This window comes from Conger conger, chromosome 11 (genome assembly GCF_963514075.1).
Source record: "Conger conger chromosome 11, fConCon1.1, whole genome shotgun sequence".
Lineage (NCBI taxonomy): Eukaryota > Metazoa > Chordata > Actinopteri > Anguilliformes > Congridae > Conger > Conger conger.
The window spans coordinates 40,318,923-40,345,418 of NC_083770.1; the positions used below are offsets into that span (position 1 = coordinate 40,318,923).

The 26,496-nt window shown below is 45.9% G+C and overlaps 1 protein-coding gene across 1 annotated transcript; it reads right to left on the minus strand.

The window, feature by feature from the left end:
- Positions 1 to 24,205, minus strand: si:dkey-178e17.1 (tricarboxylate transport protein B, mitochondrial). Its single transcript, XM_061260753.1, has 9 exons — positions 23,865 to 24,205; positions 13,636 to 13,743; positions 12,415 to 12,514; positions 6,372 to 6,510; positions 5,737 to 5,821; positions 5,213 to 5,317; positions 3,940 to 4,055; positions 2,625 to 2,698; positions 1 to 2,523 (listed from the first exon to the last, which is right to left on the minus strand). Exons 1-9 carry the CDS (start codon positions 23,968 to 23,970, stop codon positions 2,409 to 2,411), a joined length of 948 nt encoding a protein of 315 aa, XP_061116737.1. The 5' UTR covers positions 23,971 to 24,205; the 3' UTR covers positions 1 to 2,408.
- Positions 24,206 to 26,496: the final 2,291 nt, after the last annotated feature.

Genomic DNA, 26,496 nt, shown 5'->3' on the forward strand with positions numbered 1-26,496 from the left:
TGAGTAATGACATCCAAGTGTGCACAGAATTTATGCAGCAACATTGCACAGACAGGTCCCCGCTATGCTGGGTAAACACACACACACACAGACAGGTTCTCACTATGCTAGGGTCATATGGTCTACTCAATAATTGTAAAATTACATGTTTATGCAACATTACACATTCATGCCCTCAAAATGAAAATGCAAACTTGTCAGGTTTTGCGTGATTCAAATAAATGTACACTGGTTCATAACCAGGTTTGTTTTCACATACTGAGAAACATACACAGTCCCATTCACAATCTTGGAGAACAGTAATAAAATACATGAAGACATGTAAAAAGAAAAAAGCAATGGCACATGAACACAGACAACCAACATTCAGTGTAATTAATAATAACACCATAAATCATCCTCGGGTTTGGCACTGTCTCTGTTCTCCGAGCTTTGCCGTCTTAGGCCCACAGAGTACTAATCCTAGATTAATGGTGAAGGACACCTGTGCAAAGCAAATCTGAAACACAAAGAAATAAAAAAAAAACTGAGGAAGAAGATTAAAATGAAATATTAAAAAATAAAAAAAATTTAACGAAGGCCTCAGGTCGGTAGATGAGGATAGAGACATATTTAGTCATATTTAGTCTTCATTAGACAGTTCGTTCTGAACACCGAGGAGAGCCAGTAACGAATTTAGCATTATCAGGAGGTTTTGTGTTTTACACTCTAAACAATTTTCCCTCGTGTCAACACACGTTTAAGCAAGATTAACTAGAGGTGGGAGGTATAGCAGCAGTCCCCATGTAAATATAGGTAGTGATGATTAACGCTGGTTACTTTGAAAGCGTTCAGTCACTTAATTTATATAGTTCTTATTTTGAGGGGGGTTGCCGGCTCAACTCCATTAATTCTGTTTGGAGGTGCAGTCCACCCCTACCCACAGCCCCGCAAGTAATCAAATCCGGTGTTGGCAGTTAATTAAAAATAAATATTTGCTTGAGGTCCATTATCAGCTGGCAATGTGGAACATTAAAGTAACAGGCCCGAAACAGTACCTACAGCCATTTCTCAAAAATGCACTCACAAGGTTCTCTCTCAATTACTTTGAACAAGTACAGTTAATTGAAATTTGAAGCCACTAACAAATTCCCTGGGTGAAAATATATAAATAAAATATATATGCAAATGAGTCCCAGAGAATGTGTTAATGCAGAAAATAAATGAGCTACAATATCAATGCTTTGCATGTGCCACAAAATAACTGTATTCCAAGATGGTGTATATATAATCAGTGTGCAATCTCAGTTAAAGCTATCACTCTTTCTAAGCATTGAGAGCTGCTGAGAGGAACCTGTTGTAAAATGGCTGACTTAAAGAGTTTTGTTTGTTTTGTGCACACATACTGGTGAATTTCTCAAGTAGACCACTTGAAAATGATTTGGGGGGAAAAGCATCTGGCATTGAGTAGCACTAAAATTAGAGTAAAGAGGTTTCCTATATTAAAGGTCCCATATTGTGGAAAACAACATTTCCCTTGCCATGTGGATTATAGTGTAGGTGCTACAAAAACACTGAAAGTATCAAAACTCACAGTCAATGCTCAGAAATAAACACAATCCGAGCCCCTTGAACTGCCATAACTTTGACGTCAGAACTATACGCTCATTTGCATATGTGCGCTTTCAGCACGGCCCACCTTGTAGATAGAACAAATCCAAACACTCGGCACAGATGGCGTTCAGTTTGTTGTGGAGCAAGCCAGCCAATCAGAACAGAGGTTCATTGATATTAATGAGCCTTAAAGACACAGTCACTAAAACAGCCTGTTCTTGACAAAGCCCGTGATAGGTGCTGGAGAATGGAGATGTGAAACAGGTTAGTGATTGCTTTTGGTACTTAAAACCACAGACGTCTTCTTATAGATATCAGGACCTAAAATAAAACACTGGAAATGTGTATATGGGACTTTTAAACTAGAACTTTGGCAAGATATCTTCAAAAAAAAAAAAAAAAATTCATGAAAAAAAAAAATTTGGCACAACACATGTTAAGCCATCAGACGAAAGCCTTGGTCATACAATCTTGTTTGGACCCACAATGCATTTGGCCTATAAGGCTAATGTGGACTAGCCTTGGCTACCCATGGCTACCCTGGTTCTCATCGCTAAGCAACAACAGGGACCCCAAACAGCACAGCCACGTCAACCAATAGAATACCTCGAGACTATCAAATGCACTTAAAAGTTATAGATAAAATTCTAATTTATATATCATATATTAGATACTCTGTCATTTGTGTATCTTGCTACATGTGGACAAAAGCACCTATGGCACATCCAGTTTTTTTTCGTGTCCTTTAGTCCTCTCAGTCACACAGTTATGATGTCAGAGGAGGCCGCGGCTGGCTCAGCCAATGCCCCGTCTCCTCACTGGGTTTTCCAGACCGTGTTGAGCACCTTCACCACTTCCTCGTAGATGATGAAGACGATGGCCACATCCAGACAGACTCGGCCCAGGCGCGGGATGGTGCCCTTGTAGAAGCTGAGGAGGGGAGCAGGGAAAAGGTAAAAGGTTAAAGGTTAAAGGTTAAACGGTGGTTATACGCGGTAGAACGGTATCCGTGGGCAATCGGCAGTACTTACGCGGCTGGTCCCTCGTGCCGGAAGATCTGCACTGCGCAGTCGACCGTGCTTTTGTACTTGTAAGCCTCTAGACCCTGTAGGAGTGGAGGAACAGATCAGATCTCTATAAAGCTGCACCAAGAGACCATACACCGATTGCACACGCCACCTTTACCCCCCGCTTACTTCTCTCCACTGGCTGCCTGTCATGTCTTGCATCAAATTCAAAATATTGGTGCTGGCCTTCCAAAAGATCATCGGACCCTACACACCTGACAGACCTCATCGTTCGGCCACCACAGGACGCCTGGCGCCTCCCCCTCTCCGCACTTCTACCTCACGCTCACGACTACTGTCTGTTCTGGCTCCACGGTGGTGAAACGAACTCCCCGTGGAGGTCAGAACAGCAGGATCTTGTTCCACCTTCAAGCGCAGACTGAAGACGCACCTCTTCAAGCAGCACCTCTCCCCATCCCGCCCTACCTCCCTGTAAACCTTAACTGTTGTCTTTACCTGTGTTATTTACTTGTGTCATTAGGATGATACCTTTGCTGGTTTTGCTTGGCTAGGTAAGCGGTTTATTTATACAGTTGCATGTTGCGGTATTATTATTTAAATAATTGTTGTACAGGTAGCAGTTGAAATTGTACTTCCCTCTAGGGTCTTTTAGCGCACTCATCCCTGGTTATGGGTATGCACTTTGTTGTACGTCGCTCTGGATAAGAGCGTCTGCCAAATGCCATTAATGTAATCCCGATTGCTTTTTTTTTTCAGATTGGGACCAAATCGTAAGAAAGACCTTACGTCAGTGCTATCTATCTACCGAAGAGAGAGACTAGATCAGGTTATTGTATAAGGCTACTGGAAATCTGTGTTGAAAGACCATGCTCAAATATTATTATCCCCTTTAAAAGGTGTTGTGCTGATTTACTATGCTGGGGCAAACACACACACACACACACACACACAGGTCCCCACTATGCTGGGGAAACACACACACACACACACACACACACACACACAGAGGTTCCCACTATGCTGGGACAAACACACACACAGACAGGTCCCCACTATGTTGTGGAAAATACACACACAGAGGTTCCCACTATGCTGGGACAAACACACACCCACAGACAGGTCCCCACTATGCTGGGGAAAATACACACACACAGAGGTTCCCACTATGCTGGGACAAACACACACACACACACAGACAGGTCCCCACTATGCTGGGGAAAATACACACACAGAGGTTCCCACTATGCTGGGACAAACACACACACACACACACACACACACACAGACAGGTCCTCACACACATGCTCTGCGCTCATACCTGCATCCTGGTCTTTATCACGTCCAGGGGGGTGTTGCCAAAAACGCTGGCTGCCCCCGCTGTCACCCCAAACAGCCCCGTCACCAGGGGGTTAATGGCCTTGTTGGGGTTGTCACCTGGAGCAGGAGTCAGAGGAGAGGGTCAGACAGAACAGCCAAGCTGGCAATATAATCCCAATGCTCCCAAACATTTTTATAAGGGCTGAAAAATTCAAGATTCATGATTCAAGTGTTTTATTGTCATATGCACAAAAAACACAAGGTTACACCATACAATGAAATTCTTACTTTGCTTAATTCTTACTGTCCTCCTTCCACGAGCAAGAAAGTATTTATATATATATATATATATATATATATATATATATATATAGGCCTATATAAGTTACATGCACAGTATTGTGCAAAGAGCAGATATGCAAATGTCTACAGCAAAATGTTTACAGTTTGAGGGACAGCAGTACTCTCTCTGGCCGAGGCTGTTCTTAGTGTCTGGATCACTGCAGTTCACATTAGAGGGCTGGACTCACTCCAGTCCTCCTGGATTTATAATGATGCCACTCATAATTAATAACTATAATAATAATTCCATGCATTTATATAGCGCCTTTCTTACACACAAAGCGCTTTACAGTGATGAGGGCGAAACTCACCTCACCTCAAAAGTGCAGCACCCATCTGGGTGATGCAACGGCAGCCATTTTGTGCCAGAATGCTAACCACACATCAGCTACCTTATCCAGTTTTTCTTTAATTACCATAATGTAACTTCTCATTTTTAATGTGCCTCAGAGGAGCTCTGCTAATGCTCTCAGCATTTCTCAGCTTGATAAACGTGGAAAAAACAACACACTTTCTCTGAAGCACACGTCAGGAGATGCGACGGCTATCAACCAGGGTACTGCATGAATGCAACACTAAACCCTGCTCAACACATCTGATTATTTGCAGTGATGGATCCCTTATTATATTTCTGTAACATTATGCTACCAATACTTTACACAGTACCGGACAGCAGAGGATGGGCCCCCACTTTATTGCCGCTCTTTTGTCCAACTTTCCCTCTGTTTCTCTGTAAAACGTCTTTATGACAGCTCTCAATGAAAAGCGCTACACAAATCAAACCGATTTTATTTGATTAAAACAGCATGGAGAATTATGAGATGAAGCAGGAAGTGTTTAAAATTGTTTTGGTAAAACCCATGGCGTGTTTGTTTCTTCAGCTGGGTAGTCAGCCCTCTCACACACGCACACACACACACACACACACTGACCTTTGTACCAGTTCCTCAGAGAGGTCATGACGTAGAAGCGAATGGCCTGATTAGAGCCCTGCTTCAGCACCGTTGCCGTTATCCCCTGATACGTCCCGCTGATCCCTGCAAGTTTACAACACAACGAGGCGTCAGTGACCCGTATACGACACTAATATTTACCACTGCAGCTCAACAGCACAGAGCACTCCACTCACCAACTCTGCATTCGTGTTTTTGCGCAATTTACTGCCTCTTGCTAAATTACTGATTTTTTTTATTTCAGCGGAACAGCACTTATCAGAAGCAGTGGTCCATTGAGACTGGAAATGTGCGGTAATTAGCACTTCAGAACAAATTAAGCGGAATACGCCGATTAGGAAATACACAGGCATGATTCTCCTCGCGTAATCAGCACGGGCTGAACTTATTGCACTAATAGATAAGACCAGCAGAGGGCAGTGTGTACCAGCGTTAAAACAACACAAAACGAGCTTGTGCAGTACCCCTGACTGCCAGTAGGGGGGAAAGTGTGTGATCTTTACCTTGAGCTCGCACTATCTCTCCTACTCCATGGAAGAAGCCTCTGTATTTAGGTTTGGCCAAGCTTTGGTCATGGATGAACTTCACCTGGAATTACAGAAATGTATTTTCATTAAGCCTCACCTGGCTGAAGCCTCAACAATTAGCTGGTCTGCAGTCCCCAGTGGCCTAGCTGGCTTCACGGCTGTTTGACCTGCTGACATCTACCGATGCCCCAACACTTACAATTTAATAAAATCAAACGCTTCCTTCAATTTAATGCCACTGTTTAATATTCGTAGCAGACCTGGGTCAAATGCGTAATTGTATCTTTTCGATGCTTTACGGGGCTTGTCTGGTATGTTGAAACCTATGAAATACCCTCAGAAAGAGCAAACCCCACTTTCTGGTCCTTTCTTTTGGCTCAATTGCACCAGGCAAGATCAGTCAAGCACAGAAAAGTATTTGAATCCAAAATAATATATATTTTTTACCCAGGTATGATTCATAGGCAAGTCTTTACAAATCAGAGGTAACCAAGAAAAGAACATACACACCCTCCCCCCCACCTTCACAGTCTCCATGGTGACAGACCCCCCCCCCCTCCCCCAACCGCTTGACAGTCTCTATGGCGACAGCCCCCCCCTTGCCCCCCTACCTTCACGGTCTCCATGGGACAGACCACCAGCACAGCCTCGGCCACGCCCGCCCCCAGCCCACAGATCAGCCCCCGCCTGGCGTCCAGCTTCCCCGACTCGTCCCGCATCTGGTTGCTTAGAAACTCGAACATCCCAAACCTGTGGGACACGGAGCAGAGGGGGAACAGGGTCAGTGTGTGGAACAGCCTGTGAGAGAGCAGAGGGGGGACAGGGTCAGTGTGTGGAACAGCCTGTGAGAGAGCAGAGGGGGGACAGGGTCAGTGTGTGGAACAGCCCGTGCCGAACTCCAGGTTTGGAGCAGGGCTGGATTCTTTAGTCTGAAAGTGCAAACAGGGTTGATGTGATGAAAGACCTGTTTGAGTGCAGCCATGCACTCTCCACAACATTATTGTTGTAATTTTTGTACGCTTATTTTATTTTTTAAATCTTTTTCATAATCTTCCATCCAATTCATAATAAAAACAGACATTTAGGTCAAGGACTGAATGTCTAAGAGCCAAATCTGTTATAGTAATTCATGAAACATGAAAGATTTTTTGAATACATAATGACACTCTTGCACTGACCAGGATGCTCATAGCCTGGTGTTCGGTGATACTGACACAGGACTAAAAGCTGTAGAAGGAAACCGCCTGTCCTTTTAATCAGAAATATAAACCTGTTCGTGATTTTCCCCATCACCAAGAAACGTCCCTTCTTCATTACAGGGGAACCGTCCAAAGACATAAAATCACAATTCGCTGCAGCTCATTTCACTAAAACGCTGCCAAGCAGGAGCCAGGATGGGCCTTCAGAGTACACACAGCCTGAGGGACGACCCTGATTCCAAACGTCTAATCCCCAGGGTCACACACACACACACACACACTCACACTCACACTCACACACACACATACACACACATACATACACACATACACGCACGCGCACACGCACACACTGTCCCTGGTGGGTTGCATCCTGTGCTCAGCTTAAATGAAATGTTGACATTTTAATTTAATTACCTGCCATATTTTGTAAATCATATGTAATAGCCTTGACTATAATCTACGGCAATTTACTGTCACACTCTATAAAGAACACTGCCACAGGGGGACAATAAGGGGCCAACTCCACTCTAACTCAGATCCATTTAGGATTACAGGGCCTGACACAAGATAGGAAAAGTGATTCCAAAGATAAACAAGAAGACAAATGAGGAGTGTATCAGCTCAAGCGGTCTTAATGAACTTCCCCTTTTAAAAAAATGTTCGTTTTTTTAGCACATATTGCCGTTATGGAAGTTGGGAGCTATCGCGCCGTATCTTCGCGGTCCTTGGAGGAAGACTAGCAGTACAGAGACGGCGCCGGTTTATGCGTACGATAACTCAAAACTAAATCACGACGGGGACTGCTGCGATAACAGACGGCGCCGGGAGGGCAGTCCGTATTCCGAAATGCACTTTACTTATTTGCGTTTTTTTCTCCCTTCCGTGTGCGGTTACGGGTTTATGACAGCGAGAAAAAAACGGGTTCTCTCGCCGGGCTCATTAGCATTCAGCGCCTGCTGCCGCTGCATCCGCGTTTGGATAACTGACAGCTGCTTAACGACTCTCGGCGTCACTCCCCAGTGCACTTGCAAAACAAATATATCAGCCTTCCATCTACCGTTCCGGCGCTCTGACCGACCGACAGCGACGGCCTTAAAAATTTCAGTGCTCGTTTTAAAAAGGAATCAAAAGTGAACAAGAACCACTGCCATTTCGCTGTAATCCAGACTGTTTTTAAATCTTATCTGGCCTCTGAGCCTCAAGGCCGCGATTCAAAACAGCTTAATTACCGGCCAATAACATAACGCTAGAAACTCGCCCAGGGTCAGTATGTTCAGATTGCAGGAAGACAAACTGTAACTTCCCTTCTCAGAAGTCTCAGTAGAAACAAATAAAGAGTGCTCTGGATAAGTGTCTGCCAAATGCCTGTAATGTAATGTAATGCATTGTTTCCCGGTATAGCTTTCATACTGTAGCTATGTCCGCCTGCTGACATTACTGAAGAGTGGCAGGGCTGTCAGCGCCTGCCCGACTATCAGAGATCGCTCTGTCACACAGAGGACCTCAGCTGCCCTCTGCCTACACTATCTGTCTATCACTTTAGCTCCACCTAGTGGTTGACCGCCGCGGTGCTCTGGGTTACACACAAGGGTCAGGGTTCACTGCACTCTGTCACACAAGGCCACATGACTGTCCATCTTCCCGCACAGGGGACCGGACCTGGGATTGACATTACCCCAGATGTTCACAAACCCCAGTGGCTTTCAGAGGTACTGCAGCTTAATAGGCTTCTGGTTCATTCTCCTATTCGTTCAGTCCCGTTCAGGCACCTAGTGCACATGCTCTGGTGCCAGAGACAGCCCCACGGACAAACATGGTGCCTCCGTGAACTGGCTTCTCCTGACTCCGAGTAGCTCCCATACGAAGTAAAAGATAATTTTAGATGTTTTTAATAGCAGCAATCACAAGGACACGTTTCGACTATACAGCCTTCAACAGACTGCTGCTATTAAAAACATATCATATTATGTATATTGTGAGTGCTGCCCGTACCTTTTTTACATTGTATGATCCCTGAGCTACAGCGCCCGTGGGCAAATAAATCGTTGAGCACGTCTTTCTCTGCTATAGCTCCTAGAGGAACCCATGGCAACGGTAAGCGGAACTAGTCTCCTGTTCTTACACGTCTCCATGTTCCCACCCTGAGAGAAAAAGAGCGGTTTGCTCATTGTTTCAACGCATCACTTAAAAAAAAAAAGCACTTAAAAACTAAAAAAATACCCCTTTTTATTTATTGAAGTTGCACAGCACTTCAGGTCAATGGCAGTTGTGTTTTTAAATGTGCTTTATGAATAAAGTTGATTTGATATGACTTATGGCCGGACTACCCGTCCAATCGCAGTGTGATGGATGTGCATCTTTCATGGCTGTACCTGCGGGTACATCACACCCACCTTTCAGGGCTGCAACTGTACCGCAGTTTGCCTATGTAAAAATGACATTTACATTAGCATTAGCGTCACCTTTCCACAAAGCTAAATGCGTCCGAACCATTAAAGTGAATGGGGATAATTGCCTGGGCTAAGTGCCAGAGATCGAGATGAGTCAGAGTCACTTTGGTTGTTACGGCAACGTCTAATGAATTTAGGGCCAGGAGAGTGGACTCCCGCAAGGTCAGCGGCTCATTACCGGGAGCGTCCGCCCCGACAGCCACCTCCCATACTGCCAGGCCCATCAGCTAATGGAACGAGGACCCCTTCCCTTCCTGAAGGGCAGCCAGCAGAATGCCTGCTGTAAAATCCAGCCCTGACCCAGCTCCAAATGACCGGCTAGCAGCTGCTGCAAAGCATAGCTTGAGTTGGTCAAACCAGCTAAACCATGTGGAGCTGGCATGGGAGCTGGTCTGAAGTGGTCAACCAGCAACAAGCGGTTTCAAAACCTAGCTTGAGCTGTGTTGTTCAGCAGGGCCGTGCAGTGGTAGACAGAGGATGTCGGAGCTGCAGTCGGACGTCTCAGAACCGCTCAAACGCACACAGCACCGGGCTGGAACGATGGAGACGGAGAGCTGTGACACCAACGTAAGCCGGGGGCAAATTACATTTTTGGTGCTTGATTTGGAGAATACATACGAGTGCCTTATACAGTCCCATGCTCAGGAATGATTTCAGTGATGCTCATGTTCTTTTACTTGATTATTTATATATTTTTAATTAATTAATTTATTTTATTTTATTTTATTTTTTTACCTCATTGCCTTTCATTATAGCGTTCTTGCTTTATTGTCTGTAAGCTGTGTGTATATGCAGGTCCCCCCTGAAAAACAGATCTCAATCCGTGCAACAAAAAAAAAGGACAAATCAAAAAACTACAAATAAAAATAAAAATCGCTCGATGGCTTCCTGAGAGACGACTGCTCCTTTTCTTTGTTCCTTGTTTTTGAGGGGAGCGTGACTGACACAGAGCCCCTCAAATCCCCACCAAGAAGCCAGAGGAGTTCTTGGAAGAGCGGGGGGGGGGGGGGGGGGGGGAGGTGGGGGGGTGAGGGCTGGTGGAAGGCAATCCATTATGGCCCCTTATTGATATTGATTTCCTATTACACCCCCCCCCCCCCCCCCCCAGGCACACTAACAGCACTTTCTGGAACATTGTAAAGACCAAGCACTCTTGACGGGTGCAGAACAGAAGAAGAATAGGGCTTTGTTTGTTGTAAGACTTTATGTGACGGAAGAAGGGAATAAACTTGCCAAATAATGAATGGAATCTCAGGGGGAGACCTGCGGGGCAATGAATGATAGCTAAATAAACAGACAGACAGACATACAGACAGACAGAGAAACAGACAGACAGACATACAGACAGAGAAACAGACAGACAGACAGAGAAACAGACAGACAGAGAAACAGACAGAGAGACAGAGAAACAGACAGACAGACAGAGAAACAGACAGACAGACAGACAGACAGACAGAGAAACAGACAGACAGAGAAACAGACAGACAGATAGATAGATAGACATGTTATGCTCTGCTATGCAGATCTGCCACTTTGAGCTGAAGCTACACTTCCTCCTGAACATGCAGGCATCTTGCAGCTGAAGTAAAACAGGGACGCCATGGCGGTCCTGTACATCCACAGGCCCCATCCCTTGCTCCGTAATGAAATGATGTGAACGCATCTCTGAGCCAAACACGGTCATTTGTAATTCAGAGCGTGATGCCACCCCCCCCAGGCTGAACCTCCCTTTGGCTCTCTGGTCCAGGGCCCACTCAGCTAAATGACAGGACCGCTGCACTTGACCGAGTCTGTCCACTGCTCAACTGACAGCTGCACACACACACACATAAAAACACGCCCACGAGCACACACATACACACACAAATACGTGCGCATGCACTCATACACACACACACACACACACACACGCAAACATAACAGAACAGGCCATTCAGCCCAGTAATGCTCGCCTTCTCCTACCACTAAGTGTACCTACTGCTTAGTTTGCCTAAAAGCTAGTCTTGAAAACCTCCAGTATTTCTGCCTAAATGCATGTGCACACACACACACACATACAAAGACTTGCACACACACACAAACACTCACACACACACACACACACACACACACACAGACAGTGGCTTTCTCCCTGCGGGCTGCAGCTTGTCTCTAAAAGCTTTTGTCACCAGAACAAAGTGTGCGGCACAGAAATGTCACTCCCTTGAAGGAGGGGGGTGGAAGACGGTGATGTCATATCTGATGCGGCGCGTAGCGAAGCGGGAGAAAGTGTGTGCGAGTGGGAGGCTAACGCAGCTAACGGCTAACGGACAGGATGACGGAGGGCGGGGCTAAATCACCTCCTCCAGACCCTACAGAGGTGGGAATGAGACAGGAAGCCCTTAATTGGGAGTGGGAGGCGGAAACTCGCGGGTTTATTTCTAGCTGCGTCCATAAACACACTAAAGACCAGACTATGCGTCTGACCCCAGCTAACCCCACCCATGTCCAACCTTTACCGGCGTGACTGGCGTGCGTTTTAATGAGCTCGTCACATCCAGAGTGACTGGCGTGCGTTTTAATGAGCTCGTCACATCCAGCGTGGATGTCGTGTGTTTTAATGACCTCATCACATCCAGCGTGTTGCGCTGCTAAAGCCCTTCCTTTCCAGGGAACACAGGCAGGACAACATAATGACAATGTGTCGACAACATCAACACGCCAAGCTAAACCCTTTAACTAGTTTTATACTTTAATGTCTGTTATTATGCATGTATTATGCAGGAGTCCCAGAGAAGACGCCTTGTGTACAGGTGTGTGCAGGTGTGGGGAGGTGTGGGCAGGTGTGGGCAGGTGTGTACAGGTGTGTACAGGTATGAGGTGTGTAGATACTGCACTGGAACTTCCTGTCAGTAAGAAGCTAAGCTAAGAGGGTGTAAGGTACTCAGGAGCTGAGTATCTGGAGAGGGTAAAGGACCTGTGGAAGGGGGACAGGAGGGGGAGAGGAGGACTGGGACACTCACCTGACTGCAGATTTGGGGATGGAGCCATAGAGCAGGGAGCTGAGCCCCCTGTACAAGCCAATAACACCATGACTGCGTACTGTCTGCTTCACACAGTCCCCTAGAGAGAGAGAGAGAGAGAGAGAGAGAGAGAGAGAGAGGGAGGGAGGGAGGGAGGGGAAGAGAGAGACACTCAGTTAACCTGGCTAGGACAGGTGTTACAGGAAGTACACTACAGTTACATCATGAATCCCATTATGGGTGGAGCTATGATGAGCTGGTCATCAACTGGTTTCAGCCAATCAAAAGGCTTGGTTATCCAAAACATCCAGTGAATTCTCAAGCCAGTCAGCAATAGCATGTTGTAGCTGAAACCACATCATAGTTGCGCCATCTTAAAAATGTATTCCATGACATTCTAATCTTTGGCATCATAATGAATTCTCCCTGACCACTCCAGAGTGACTGTGACATGTCTGTTAAAAGGCCACGGAGTCAGAACGACTCAAACAGCAGCTGTGTGCCAGGCAGCAGACCAGAGTCTTATTAAAAACACCTTCAAAGGCAGGCCAAGAAGTTCTCCCAGCGAGAGGAGGAGGGGTGTGTTTATACCACTGACCCTCCCCGTCGCCACGACTACAAACGCGACAGCCAGCCGGCATCGTTAACGAGGGGAATATGCTAATTAGCCAATTAGGCTGTACAGAGAGCCTGTCAGTTCCTCAGAAGTGATCATGTGACCAACACTTGGCCCCTCCCCCACCGTGAGGCAGCGGTATCCGTGGAGACGGGAGAGACAGGTGGCTCGTTAGGCCTACAGGTGAGACCTGGGAGGGCTGATTAGCTAATCACCTGGAGTTTCCCTGGAAACCAAAGTCAAACTTTCTTAAGTAAACATGTTGCTGCAGAGGAGCAGAGTGTAGCAGCTGTACAGTGAAAGTGAATGCAGAAGGAGTCAGGTTTATGTTCTGGACATGTGACACATGCGGGGGGGGGGTGCATTCGCACAATGAAATATATAATATTAAAAAAGTAGGTGCATTCCAATATGCTTATTAATCTACACAATTATGGTACACTTAAATGTATGCGTGTATATGTGTACAGTCAGGTCTAGAATTATTGGCACCTTTGATACATATGCACAAAAAATACTGTAAACTACATAATGTATAATAATGGGGCCATGGCTACGGGTTGTCTGCGCCTCCCATCAGGTTGCCAGATGCGTGCGGGACTCACCGATCCCCCTGTAGCGGGGCGGGTTGGCCCTCTCGTCCAGCTGCAGCTGCGTCTTCACGTACTCCGTGGGGAAGGTGATGCAGATCTCGATCCCGCCCGCGATCCCACCTGCAGCCAATCACAGCACACCTTTCAGCCAATCACAGCGCACACAGCACACCCATCAGCCATTCACAAGCTTGGTGATTTATCCGAAGAATTTCAAACAAATGAACAGTGGTATTAATATAAGACAACAGGGGGAGAAAAAAAAGTATGACCAATTACATAAAATAATGGTCTGTTTTTAAAACCAATGAATAGCTCCTCAAGGTTAGCTTGAATTAAGCAATTCTTGTCCATAATTTGTGTCTATAAATTCCCAGACCACTCCAGAACACAGAGCCCACAGTTATCGAGGCCGATTCCTAATTTCACACACAGCTTTGGAGCGCCCGTCTCTCTGGGAATACACGAGGTGATCCTCTGCAGTTCTGAGAGGATAATAATTACCTTCAGCACCTCAAGAGAGCATCCAACCCTTAAAGGCCCGTCCACACCAAGAACCTTAACTGAAAATGTCATTTCAAATACCATTTTAACTCTCGTGGAAACACTGACAGCCAATCGAAATCCATCCGAATTACAGGGCAGCACGTGCAAAATGGCGGATGACCTAGCCAAGAGCTATAGTTATGTTTATGGTTATAGTTATAGTTATAGTTATAGTTATAGTTATAGTTATAGTTTAGTTCTTGGTGTGGATGGGCCTCACAGCCATTTCCCCCAGTTTGCACTGGTTTGGAATAAAGCCTTATAACTTTGTGAAACACACACCAGCGACATGGATGATGGCAGTATTTAAAGGGCACAAGTGTACCATCAAGACTAGAGTATCAAAACTGTTTAAATATGTAAAGAATTATTCGTAGTACATATACACTCAGTGACCACTTTATTAGGTAGACCTGTACACCAGCTTGTTTTTTTTTGTTTTTTCTTCTATCTTTTATTTAACCATTAACCATTTAATGCAACAAAATGCATAAAAGCATGTAGATGTGGTCAAGAGATTCAGCTGTTTTTCAGACCAAATGTCAGAATGGGGAAGCAATGTGATCTAAGTGACTTTGAACGTGGAATGATTGTTGGTGGTTTCAGTATCTCAGAAACTGCTGCTCTCCTGGGATTTTCACACACAACAGTCTCAAGAGTTGGCAGAGCAAAAAAGTGAGCAGCACTGCGTTGTTAATGAGTGAGGTCAGAGGAGAAGGGCTAGACTGGTCAAGGCTGACAGGAAGATGACAATAATGAAAATACCCATGCATTTCAACAGTGGTATACAGAAGAGTATGTCTGAACACACAACGCGTCAAACCTCAAAGTGGATAGGCTACAGCAAAAAGTCTAAAAAATAAGTCTAATAAATACCTAATAAAGTGCTCACTGAGTGTATAATAAGATAAATGAGGAAGTATAATTAAATACACAGTCCTTCAGGAACTCCACCATTGGGTTTTATCAAGTGATGATACAGATAGAGCGGCCATTAAGGACAAGGCCTGATTCAATCTGTGCATTCAGGAGCTGGCAGTGTGGCAGTCTGAGGATGACTTTAAGACACAGCGCTGACACACACACATAAAGGCACACGCACGCACGCACGCACACACGCATGCATGCACACACACGCACACACACACGCACGCACACACGCATACGCACACACACACACGCACGCACACACGCACGCACGCACGCACGCATGCACGCACACACACGCACACACGCACGCACGCACGCACGCACGCACGCACACACACACGCACGCACGCACACACACACGCATGCACGCACACGCACGCACACACACACGCACACACGCACGCACGCACACACACGTACGCACACACGCACGCACACACGCACGCACACACGCACACACGCACGCACACACACACGCACACACACACACACACACGCACGCACGCACGCACACACACACACACGCACGCGCACGCACACACACACACACACACACACGCACACTGTGAGTGGAGTATCATGTGCCGTGACTGTCACACACACACATAGACAGATGCACTGTGATCACTCATCCGACTCATCCAGCTCTGCTGTACACACAGACCAGTGGAGGAAGGGAGGAAGAGAGAGAGGGAGCGAGAGAGAGAGAGAGAGGGAGAGGGAGAGAGCGAGAGAGAGAGAGAGAGGGAGAGAGAGAGGGAGAGAGCTCTGGTTGAGAAAGAGAAGAGAGAACTCTGGCAGCTCCATCTCATTCTCATTTTTCCACCAGTTCCATTAAAGGGAGAGCCCATCCATCATCCTCCCTCCCCCTCTCTTTCTCTCGCTCCCCCTCTCTTTCTCTCACTCCCCCCTCTCTCCGCCGCGTCCTTCTCCGAGCCGCGTCGCTGAATTTACGAGCTCCTGCACAAACTGAATGTCCAGTATCTGACGCCTCTGTCTTCAGGATTGATGTTCAGAAGGCCAGCGATCTACTACCCCATCTGCTGCTCTTAATATGGACCGCTCTCTGTCTGTACACAAAACAAAATGAGCCTGGCTATATCCACCTGTCTGTCCATCCGTCCGTCCGTCCGTCTGTCCGACTGCCTGCCTGTCTGTCTGTCTGACTGTCCGTCTGTCTGTCTGTCTGTTCATCCACAGAGCGGAATGAGCCTCACTGTAACCACCACTCTGTCTGTCGGTCCACAGAGGCTCACTGTAATTACCGCACAGAGTCCAGGCCAAGAGGGCATCGTAAAGCGCTTTACGATCACTCCCATACTCAACTGATGGAGGAAATCACACCACCAGCCTCAGCAACCAAGACCTGGAAGTCAATATGCACTCCGACTGGACAAAATGGATTTCAAATTTCAAATGGATTTTAAACTGATCCCGGATTCCTTGGCGGTCACATTCAAGTCCTGGACAGGGTGCCAGGTTGTGCAGCAGTAGCTGTGCCAGTTTGGCAGACAGCAGGGGGCATTACGAAGAGGCTTCTGGTCATGCCAGCCGCAAACTTTAACCTAAATAAACACCCCGTAGCCCTGTCCTGCCATGCAGCTCCCCATGAGACAACGGTGAACACACAGGGCTATTTTTACCCAGACGACCCTTCCTAATGTTGAACAGGACAGCAGAGAAACCCCTGAACTCACCTTACACAACCCCTTCTGGAGTTGCGATCACATCTCGCCCGAGTTACAGTAAATCTCCTTTTGAATGATTCAAAAACAACAACATGGCCGACACCTACAACCTGCGCATCATTGCTTATTTAAAACTGTTTTACTGCATGAATGAGCATACCTGTGATATGCCACAAATATAAAACCACTGCTCTCCTGATGTTGACAAACACACTATGGTGCTTTATTCCTGCGTGGAGCAGGCCTCTTAGATTAATGAAGGAAACACGCTCAGTACGAGACCATATTTCTGTGGTTCTGCGGTTGCCATGATCACAAACAGAGGTAATATTTATAGACAGTAGAGAAGCTGTTTTTACTCTGACTAATGCTGTACACCTTTAACAAAGGCCAGGGTGGCTAAAGTACCTTCATTAGTCTGACTCAGCCTAAACCAAATCAGTTAACTGGAAAATCAATCAATACACCAGAATCATCCTGTGATGATGGCTGGTCGTGGGTTAGGGTGCACTACAGGTATAATCGGTGTTAGGGGGTATTAGAGAGTGTGTGACGTACGATCGATCGATCCGTGGATCCACCTCTCTCCCATTTGTAACTAACGTGGCTTCAAACTGACATTTGAAGGAACAAGGCCATTCCATTTACCTAGGCAGACCCCGGTGAGCGTCTCCATGGAGACCTGGCTTGAGAGCACTCAAGGGCAGCACCCCCTGTTGGAGAATCAGCAGCATTACGCACTGCCTGGGGCTCAGATGCTGCGTAGCTGCCCCCCCCAACCCCCCCAACCCCCCCAACCCCCCCCCCCCCCCCCCCCCCCACACACACACACACACACTGCCCCCCCCTCGCTGCCTGCCCCCTCTCCACCCCTCTCCCCACCCCCATGAGCCTGTGTCTCTGAGCACCTGCCCCCCTGCACACCACTCCTCCCTGCTCTGATTTACAACCCAATCAACCACCCAGAGAGAGAGAGAGTGAGAGAGAGAGAGAGAGAGAGAGAAAAGGAGGGAGGGGGAGAGTGAAGGAGAGAGAGGGGGAGAGAGAGAGAGGGAGAGAAGGAGGGAGGGGGGAGAGTAAAGGAGGGGGGAAGAGAGAAAGAGAAAGAGAGGGATTTTGGCAAGATGACTAGTTGTCCTGCCAATAACGCTAATTGAGAGAGACGGTAAGTACGGAATATGGAGAAAGATAGAGAGGGAAAGAGTAGGGAAGAATGAGCGGTCTCAGCTTGGGGTTTCGTCATGGGTTTTGAACGTGGAGCATCCCAGAATCCTTGTGGAAGGGGTAACTGGTGTCGGGGCCCAAACGATGGCCGTCCAAACGTGAGTCACGGCAACATCCCGAAGGAAACAGACCGTCCTTTTCATACGCCGGAGATACAGAGATGGAGTGACACGGAGAGAGATGGAGAGAGAGAGACGCGACTGATACACAAACCGCCGGTTTAAACAAACGCAACCGAGGTGCGGAGAACAGGGCGCCCCAAACAGAAACTTCTCATCCTGCTGAGCTCGAAACAAGCGACGGAATCAAATCAGCGCCCCAGGTACACAGCTAGTTCCTGCCCCTGCCCCCCCCCCCCCCATCCCCAGGAGACAGCAGACCCCCCCAGGGTGCAGGCAGACCTGGGCGAGAGGCACAGAAACAAGCCCCCTCTTCCACAACTTCAAATGGAATTCATGAGGGTGTGCGCCAGGCTGCTAGACTGCACCCCAGTGGAGGAAAAAACTGCATCTTTCAGCTCTGCGCCCGGGAACTACTTCAGATCAAAGAATTAATTAGGAATTAAGGATTAATTAAGAATAACGAATATCCACACACTTGCATTTTAATGTTTTGCCTGATGACATGATTACTAGGATTCATATCCCAATCCACAAGCAGAAAACATCCAAGATACAAAGCTTTCAAAAGCTGTTCACTCTACTAACGTTACAAGCTGATAAATGTTTGACACATCTATTTATTAATTATTTATACAGGGCAGGTTGACTGAGCACACATGTTTGTAATTACAGAAATGCCCTGTTAATGCACACCAAAGTAGCTTAACCTGCATGTCTTTGGCTTGTGGGCGGAAACCAGAGTACCTGGAGGAAACCCACACAGGTACGGGGAGAACAGAGAGGCCTAGTTAGGATTCAAACCCAGGACATTCTTGCTGTGAGGCGACAGTGCTACCCACTGCATGATGTTGTGAACTGAAGACACATCTGGTTTAATGCTGGCAAATTAAACCCTGTAATTAGTAAAACATTACATTATTAATTTGTTATTTACATTACATTACATTATTGGCATTTGGCAGACACTCTTATCCAGAGCGACATACAGTTGTTTAGACTAAGCAGGAGACAATCCTCCCCTGGAGCAATGCAGGGTTAATGGCCCTGCTCAAGGGCCCAACGGCTGTGCGGATCTTATTGTCGCTACACCGGGATTAGAACCACCGATCTTGGGTGTCCCAGTCATTTACCTTAACCCCTACCCTACAGGCCGCCCCATAGCTGATGATTTCATCCAAAGCAACTTACAGTTGATTAAACTAAACAAGGAACAATCCCCCCTGGAGCAATGCGGGATTAAGGGCCTGGCTCAAGCTGTGCAGATCTCACCATGGCTACACCGGGGCTTGAACCATCAACCTTCAGGGTCTCAGTCACATACCTTAATGACTAGGCTACAGGCTGCACGTTAAAATGTCACTTTAGTCCTGAGTTGCACACCCAGACAGAGGAAGTGGGTATGAAGCAGTTTTAGCTGAACTGTGAGAGTTATAGAGGCCTAATGCCTATCCACGGGAGGAGTTGGACATTTTACGGATCTGCATCTTTTTTCTACCAATAAAGATATAACATAGTCATATCCATAATCACATTTTAGAGTGCAGCAAATCAAAAGGTGATATCACTGGTGACAGGACATGAAGGGCCAGATTAATCCTAGATTCAATTACATTTTGAATGGAGATTCTCCCTACTGTACAGAACTCAATTTAGTCATGGACTAAGATGAATAAAGATGGGCTGGGGCCATTGTTTAACCCTATCCACTTTGCCCCCTTGTGTCTGAGTCATAGACTTCTCAAGCGTTGTCTTTGTATTTTTAGAATACAAAAAACTGCGATGTAATAAAACTGCAAAGCGGTGATGCCATATTGTCAAAAAGCCGCGGTGGCGCAACAGGCCAAGATGCAGCCAACCCTGCTATTGCAGCTTCACCCTGAGGCTGCCAAAGGTCAAATATTAAAACAGAAGGCGTTTTGTAATTCTTTAGTATTTCAGTGTACACTGTATGTACACTCAGTGATCACTTTTATGTAGATATGTGCACCAGCTTGTTAATGCAGATATTTAATCACCTAATCATGTGGCAGCAAATGAATGCATAAAAGAATGCAGACATGGTCAAGAGCTTCAGCAGTTTTTCAGACCAAACGTCACAATGGGGAAGAAATGTGATCTAAGTGATTGGACCGTGGAATGATTGTTGGTGCCAGACAGGGTGGATTAGGTATCTCAGAAACTGGTGACCTCCCAGGGTTTTTAATGCACAACAGTCTCTAGTTTGGAGAAAATGGTGCAAAAGAACAAAAACATCCAGTGAGCAGCAGTTCTGTAGGCAAAAATATGTTCATGAGAGAGGTCAGAGGAGAAGGGCCAGACTGGTCAAAGCTGACAGGAAGATGACAATGACGCAAATAACCACATATTACAACAGTGGTATGCAGAAGAGCATCTCAAATCACACAACACTCCAAACCACGAAGTGGATAGGCTACAGCAGCAGAAGACTTCATAAGTCTAAAAAATAAGTGTAATAAATGCCTAATAAAGTGCTCACTGAGTGTACATGCTGACATACATGTTCTGTCTCAAACTCCGGAATTGTACAAGCCTCTTCTTTAATTTCAGTCTTCAATCATCTGTATGCAGCAAATAGTTTTTGAGATATTTACACTTTTATAGAAGTACAAAATGGGTGGAGATTGCCGTCTAGGGGGGCAAAGTGAAAAGGGCCAAGAGTCAGGCCCTATGGGCAGAGCTTCACTCAGCCTAGTGTCAAATCAACTCTAGTACTTACATGTCCAAACGGGACACTACTATATGAGAGGTGCTATTACATGGAATGTCAGGCTGTAAATAGTTCCTGGTTGTTCCTGGTAATCAGGGCTCTACAGTCCACCTGCATTATCCGGGTGCCATGGCGACAGGACTGGGACGACTGGCAGGCCATGAACTCTGGAATTTTCTGTGTTGGCGGGGGGGGGGGGGGGGGGGTGCACACACACATATACGCACACAGACACACGTACCCACACCGGTATGAAATAAAGCTCCTGACGGACAAGCAACACAAACATGGGACCAGAATCCCATTAAAACCTTCCGCCCGCGGGCGTGAATGTAGCAGGCAGGCGTGAGAGTGGCGGGTGGGGGGGGGGTGGCAGTTATGGCAGTTATGGCAACTCAGTCTTGCGTTATTTCGGTGGCAAACAGAGAGCACTGCAGGGCAAGCATGTCTCTAAAAGCTGCCCCAGATCCAAGAGTTCCTCAGCGAGGCTGCCGCCCTTGTGTGGGACACGCCAGGCAGCCATTACACACGCACACACCACACAGACACACACACACACACACACACACACACACACACACACACACCACACACACACACAGACACCACACACACACGCACACGCACACACCACACACACACGCGCACACCACACACGCACGCACACACCACACACACACGCACACACGCACACGCACACACACACACACACACACACCCACACAGCAACACAACACACTGGTAATTAACTTAATTACCTCAATCAATGAAATACAGTCAGCAGGCGATTAAACAAGGTGAACACATCAGGGCTGCTGCATCAAAGATGAAATTCACAGTCTCCAAACTAAATTTACATGCACGTGCACACACACACACACACACACACACTCACTCACTCACTCACGTCCGAGGGACACTTTACTCAGCCGGAGCTGCTGTAAAGTCATCACGCCAAATTACCCTTTACTGCCAAAGACCTGCTGCTGAAACGGGAAGTGTGACGTGAAAGGAAGAGGTTTATTAATCTTGATGGTTATTCTGTCTCTATCTTTTTCTTTTTTTGTTTCTGTGAGCCTTTAGCACACAAACTCCAGCAGAACTGAAGGGGAGGGGTTGTAAACCTGCTCTGTCACACGCACCCCAACACACTCACTCACTCACACACACACACACACACACACACACACACACACACACTAATACTCACACACTCATACTCATTCACACACTCACACGCCCAGAGGCCGGGGAGGTTTGTGGCTGCACAGGAATCCCAGGTTTACACTGTATCCTGTATGGTTATGAACCTGGACAAACAGCACAGGAATCCAGCTGGTGAACGAGTTCTGCTGCTCAGTCAGGCCACAAAGGCAGGAATGTTCCGGTTAAACCAGCAGCAGAGTAGACACTCCACAAACGCACATTTTAAGGTGTGTGTGTGTGTGTGTGTGTGCGTACGCATCTTTACTTGGCCCTCCAATAATTACCAAATCGGGGGCAGACAGCAAGATTGGTAGGTAAAGAGCAGCTTTGTACCTTGACCAATCAGGAGAGTGTCTTAATGTGGTAGAGCCCACAGGTTGAATGCCTCGCTCAAGGCACCCTCCTTCCCTCAGTGACAGCTGGAAGGCAGCTGCTGCCTCCAAGGCTGCAAACAGCAGGCCGGCCCACGGGTTCAGCTCAGCCAGCCACAGATGATGTGTACATACCTCTTTGCAGGCAGTTTTTCTTTTAATGTAATTTTAACCGAATCTATAAGTAGCTATGTTATTAAGCTACTTAGTTTGCTAATCTGTCATCATTAGTTTGCTAGTTCTAACAGCCGCGACCTTCCGGGCGTCACTGAGGGAGGCGCCTGGGGCAAATATCTCCCACCTCTACAAAAACCACTTCCTGTACAGTGTTCCATAACCCCTGGACAAAATGTACATAAAACCACGGAATAAGAGTGCTGATCTAGGATCAGTTTGGCCATTTGGCTCATAAAGCTGATCCCAAAACAGTCCTTTGAAGGTGATGCAACTCCCTCTATTATGCCAACATGGAAACATTTTAGTTACAGGTCATTCAGTTACAGTTACAGGTTACAGGTTAAATTAATCATAAACAATGTGATATTCTCTGGGGATCCTGCAAAAACGAATATAATCACATTAGTTTCCTCTGTTTAATGCTACATTCTGGCATTTCAGACATTTTGCCAGGTGATTCTGTCCAAAACTGATAATTAAAGGGTAAAATTGAATATATAACCGACACAGTCAGCAGAATTCAACCAGTCTTTCGCAAACAGCGCCTTCATTTTAATTTTAAATTGCGTTCAGTGTGACCACTCACGACTCCATTTGTCAAAAAATAATTATTATTATAATATGTGGGGGAAAATAATAATAAATCGGGATGGTGGAAGCTGTAACTGTTCATGTAGATTGTTGTAGGAGTTTCCTTCTTTGGCCTGAATAACATTAAATTGTACTTTAAAATAAACACTTCCGAAAGCGGGGGTGACGACAACCAAATTCGTAACGGAGAGCTGCACGCGTGCCATTTCCAAATTTGCATTTATACAAAGTATGCATTTGTTCTGCTACAGGGAGCAAAACCGGCGTTAAGTCAACAGTATATCATCATAATACGACTCTACTCTTCCAAAACAGACACCCCAAACTAGCGCACGTAACAGACTACATAACATTGGTTATCTCACATGACAGCGGGCATAGATGCATGGGAAGACATGAAGGTAGCGTGTTTCGCCGTGTACAATGTTACCATTTTAGAAAGAGAAAGTGAAATATCAGTAAATAAATGCACTTTTTCTCCAGGGTTGGTCAACAGTAGCCTATCGCCAGTTCAAACTCTGCGATCGGAGCAACACAGCACACAACTGCGCGGAGAAATAAACGCGTGTTCGGGAAGGCGGATGTAGGCAGCGCCATCCCGTGTGACAGTGCGATTTTAACGCACCATTGTTTTAGAATAAAATATTGAAAAACTTACCTGCTAAAATGGCTTTTCCAGGGTGAGTCAATTTCGCTTTTTCCCCCGGAGCAGCGGCTGCCAAAGGTCTGTGGAAGTGGTTGACAAATTTGGGATTTCCAGACATAACTGCAAACTATTGAAAATATAACTAATATTCAAATGCGTGTTTTTTTTTGTTTGTTTCCTCTTCTTCCTTTAGATTCGACTACTTCCAACGTTGTTACGGTCCAGTATAGTGTTATCTAAGCATGTGCGAACTGTAACGGTGCTTGCTATCTAACGAAGAAACTCGGTTAAAGCGGGTGAGGGGGGGGGGATAAGCGGACATCAGTAGCGCTTAGGAAGCCTCGCTGTGCACTGTTGACAGCGCATTGTAATATAGCCTAGCCTATCCTGCTGTCGCCGAGATAGGTCAGACGGGCGGGGCACTTTTGTTTTAAGGTGGAACGGTATTCTTTGAAGCAGCAGCCTTGTCAGCGCAAATAGCCCAATTAGAAAGCATTCCCCAAACGTCACTCATGGGTTAAATGTAGCTACTATGTTTTGCTTCTGTGTGATGTTGATGTATTTTAAGTTTACAGTGGCGTTTAACTAGATACATAAAGCCACGGCGAAGCATCGTTTTAAAATGCTAGGCTTCCCAGTGGCCAATATGGATCTTTCACATGGATGCTCATAGATTTTTCTCTTCGCTGTTCACTTATCCATTTAGGTAGCCCTGGTGTAAAATCCAGCTATGACCAGCTACCAGTGATTTCAAAACATAGCTTCGGCTGGTTAAACCATGTTGAGTATGGTGCTGGTCTGAACTGGTCAACCAACTATCAGCCGTAGTTTGAGTTTTTTTCCAGCAGGGAAGCTATGTCTCGTAAATTTTTGACATAAGCTATTGAAATGAATAACTTGCATACTTATATATTTGGATAAAATATTATCGTAAGTTAGTGTGTCGCTGAAAGTAACGCCACATAATCTTTTCCACACCTATCTAGCCAACTACATGTAATTACAACACCGGTCGTGATGTTGAATAACCTGTTGAGGATGTGGAGGAACAGGCTCGTCAGTCCAGTGATTCTGACGGCTCTCGGTCTCTCTGTTCACAAAATCTTTTGAAATGCGCCTAGCTCAGAACAGAAAATGTGAGGTTTTTTCGTGGTTTGTGAGAAATGGTGCGCGAAACTGCAATCACACCTGGTAGCGGCGACGCTGTACTGCTTATCTGCATTTTCTGGGCATGGACATCCGATTCATAATATCTGTAACGGTTTCTTTGTGAAAGAAGTCAAACCGAATCCAGTCACAAATACAACATCTGAAAGGCTAACGTGACGACAGTCCTCGGCTTCACGCGTTTACATTAAGACGAACATCTTCGTGTTGGTGTGCTATATAATTAAAAGAAAACTGATATGGTTCGCAAAAGAAAACCTGATCATTACAGGTTTTCTAACACTATAGTCAGTCAAGGGTGCAGGCCCCCAGCTAATTTTACAGGGGGCGACATTAGCGAAGCAAGACACCCAACCCCAAAATGCTCCTGACGAGTTGGTTGGTGCCTGACGCGGCAGCCAAACGTCGTTTGTGTGTGTGTGTATGAATGGATGAATGAGAAGCGTCAATTGTATATCGCTTTGGATAAAGGCGCGACATACAGTACTGTGCAAAAGTCTCAGGCACCTGTATAACATTCTGTACAGATCAGATTCTTTCAAAAATAATTCAGTGAAAGGTCCTAAATAAACATACTATACATTTTACATTACATTTTAGTAATTTGGCGGAATAGAATCAAATCAACATTTTTTGTGACTACCCTTCGGCATTAAAACTTAAAACTTAATCACTTCTCTGAGATATAAAACTGCAGGACAGGGTTGGCTAAAACAATCAGCAGGAAAGTTGTTCCAAGCTTGTTGAACTTGCCACAGTTCTTCTGCAGACTGTGGCTCCTTGCTTCTGATCTCAGACGGCCTTGATCAAGTTTTTATGTAAAAAGGTAGTAAATTGCTTACAGTGATGTTACTTTTTTAATTAAATACAAAAATGTCTCTGTAAAATTAAATCTTTTGGAAAATGAGTATGCGTATTTCTTAAAAAATCTTACGTGTTCTTTTATACTAACACACAAAAAAGAAACATATATATATAATAAATTCTAGGGTGCCTAAGACTTCTGCACAGTACTGTAAATGCCAACCATTTACCATTTATAGGCTACTAGTTCACACGCGCTTAAATTGTGGTCTGACTGTCCTTTCTTGTCACTAGAGATAATTCATCTTTGAGACCCTCAGGCATGTCAGCTACTTAAAACAGATGTTTGAACATTAAGGGCTGGTTTTACAAACATAGTTTTGCATGGAGAATCTCAATTCGACGATTCAAAAGGCCCTGACAGACAGGAGCTCACAAAAAATATATCTTAGAACATACCATTTTCTGGGGTGGTGGGGCACAATGAAAGGACTTTTCACGAGGCCCAAAATCCCTGAGTACAAATAACCCGACGCACTATCGCATCAAAGTTGTTGCACCACTAAATGTATAACACACAAGCAGTGTGGGCTAATGGAAAATATTTTTTTTTGCCCTCGCATTTCCCTAAATCGGGATTCGAGGTAAATCGGGTAGCCCAATGTGGGACTTC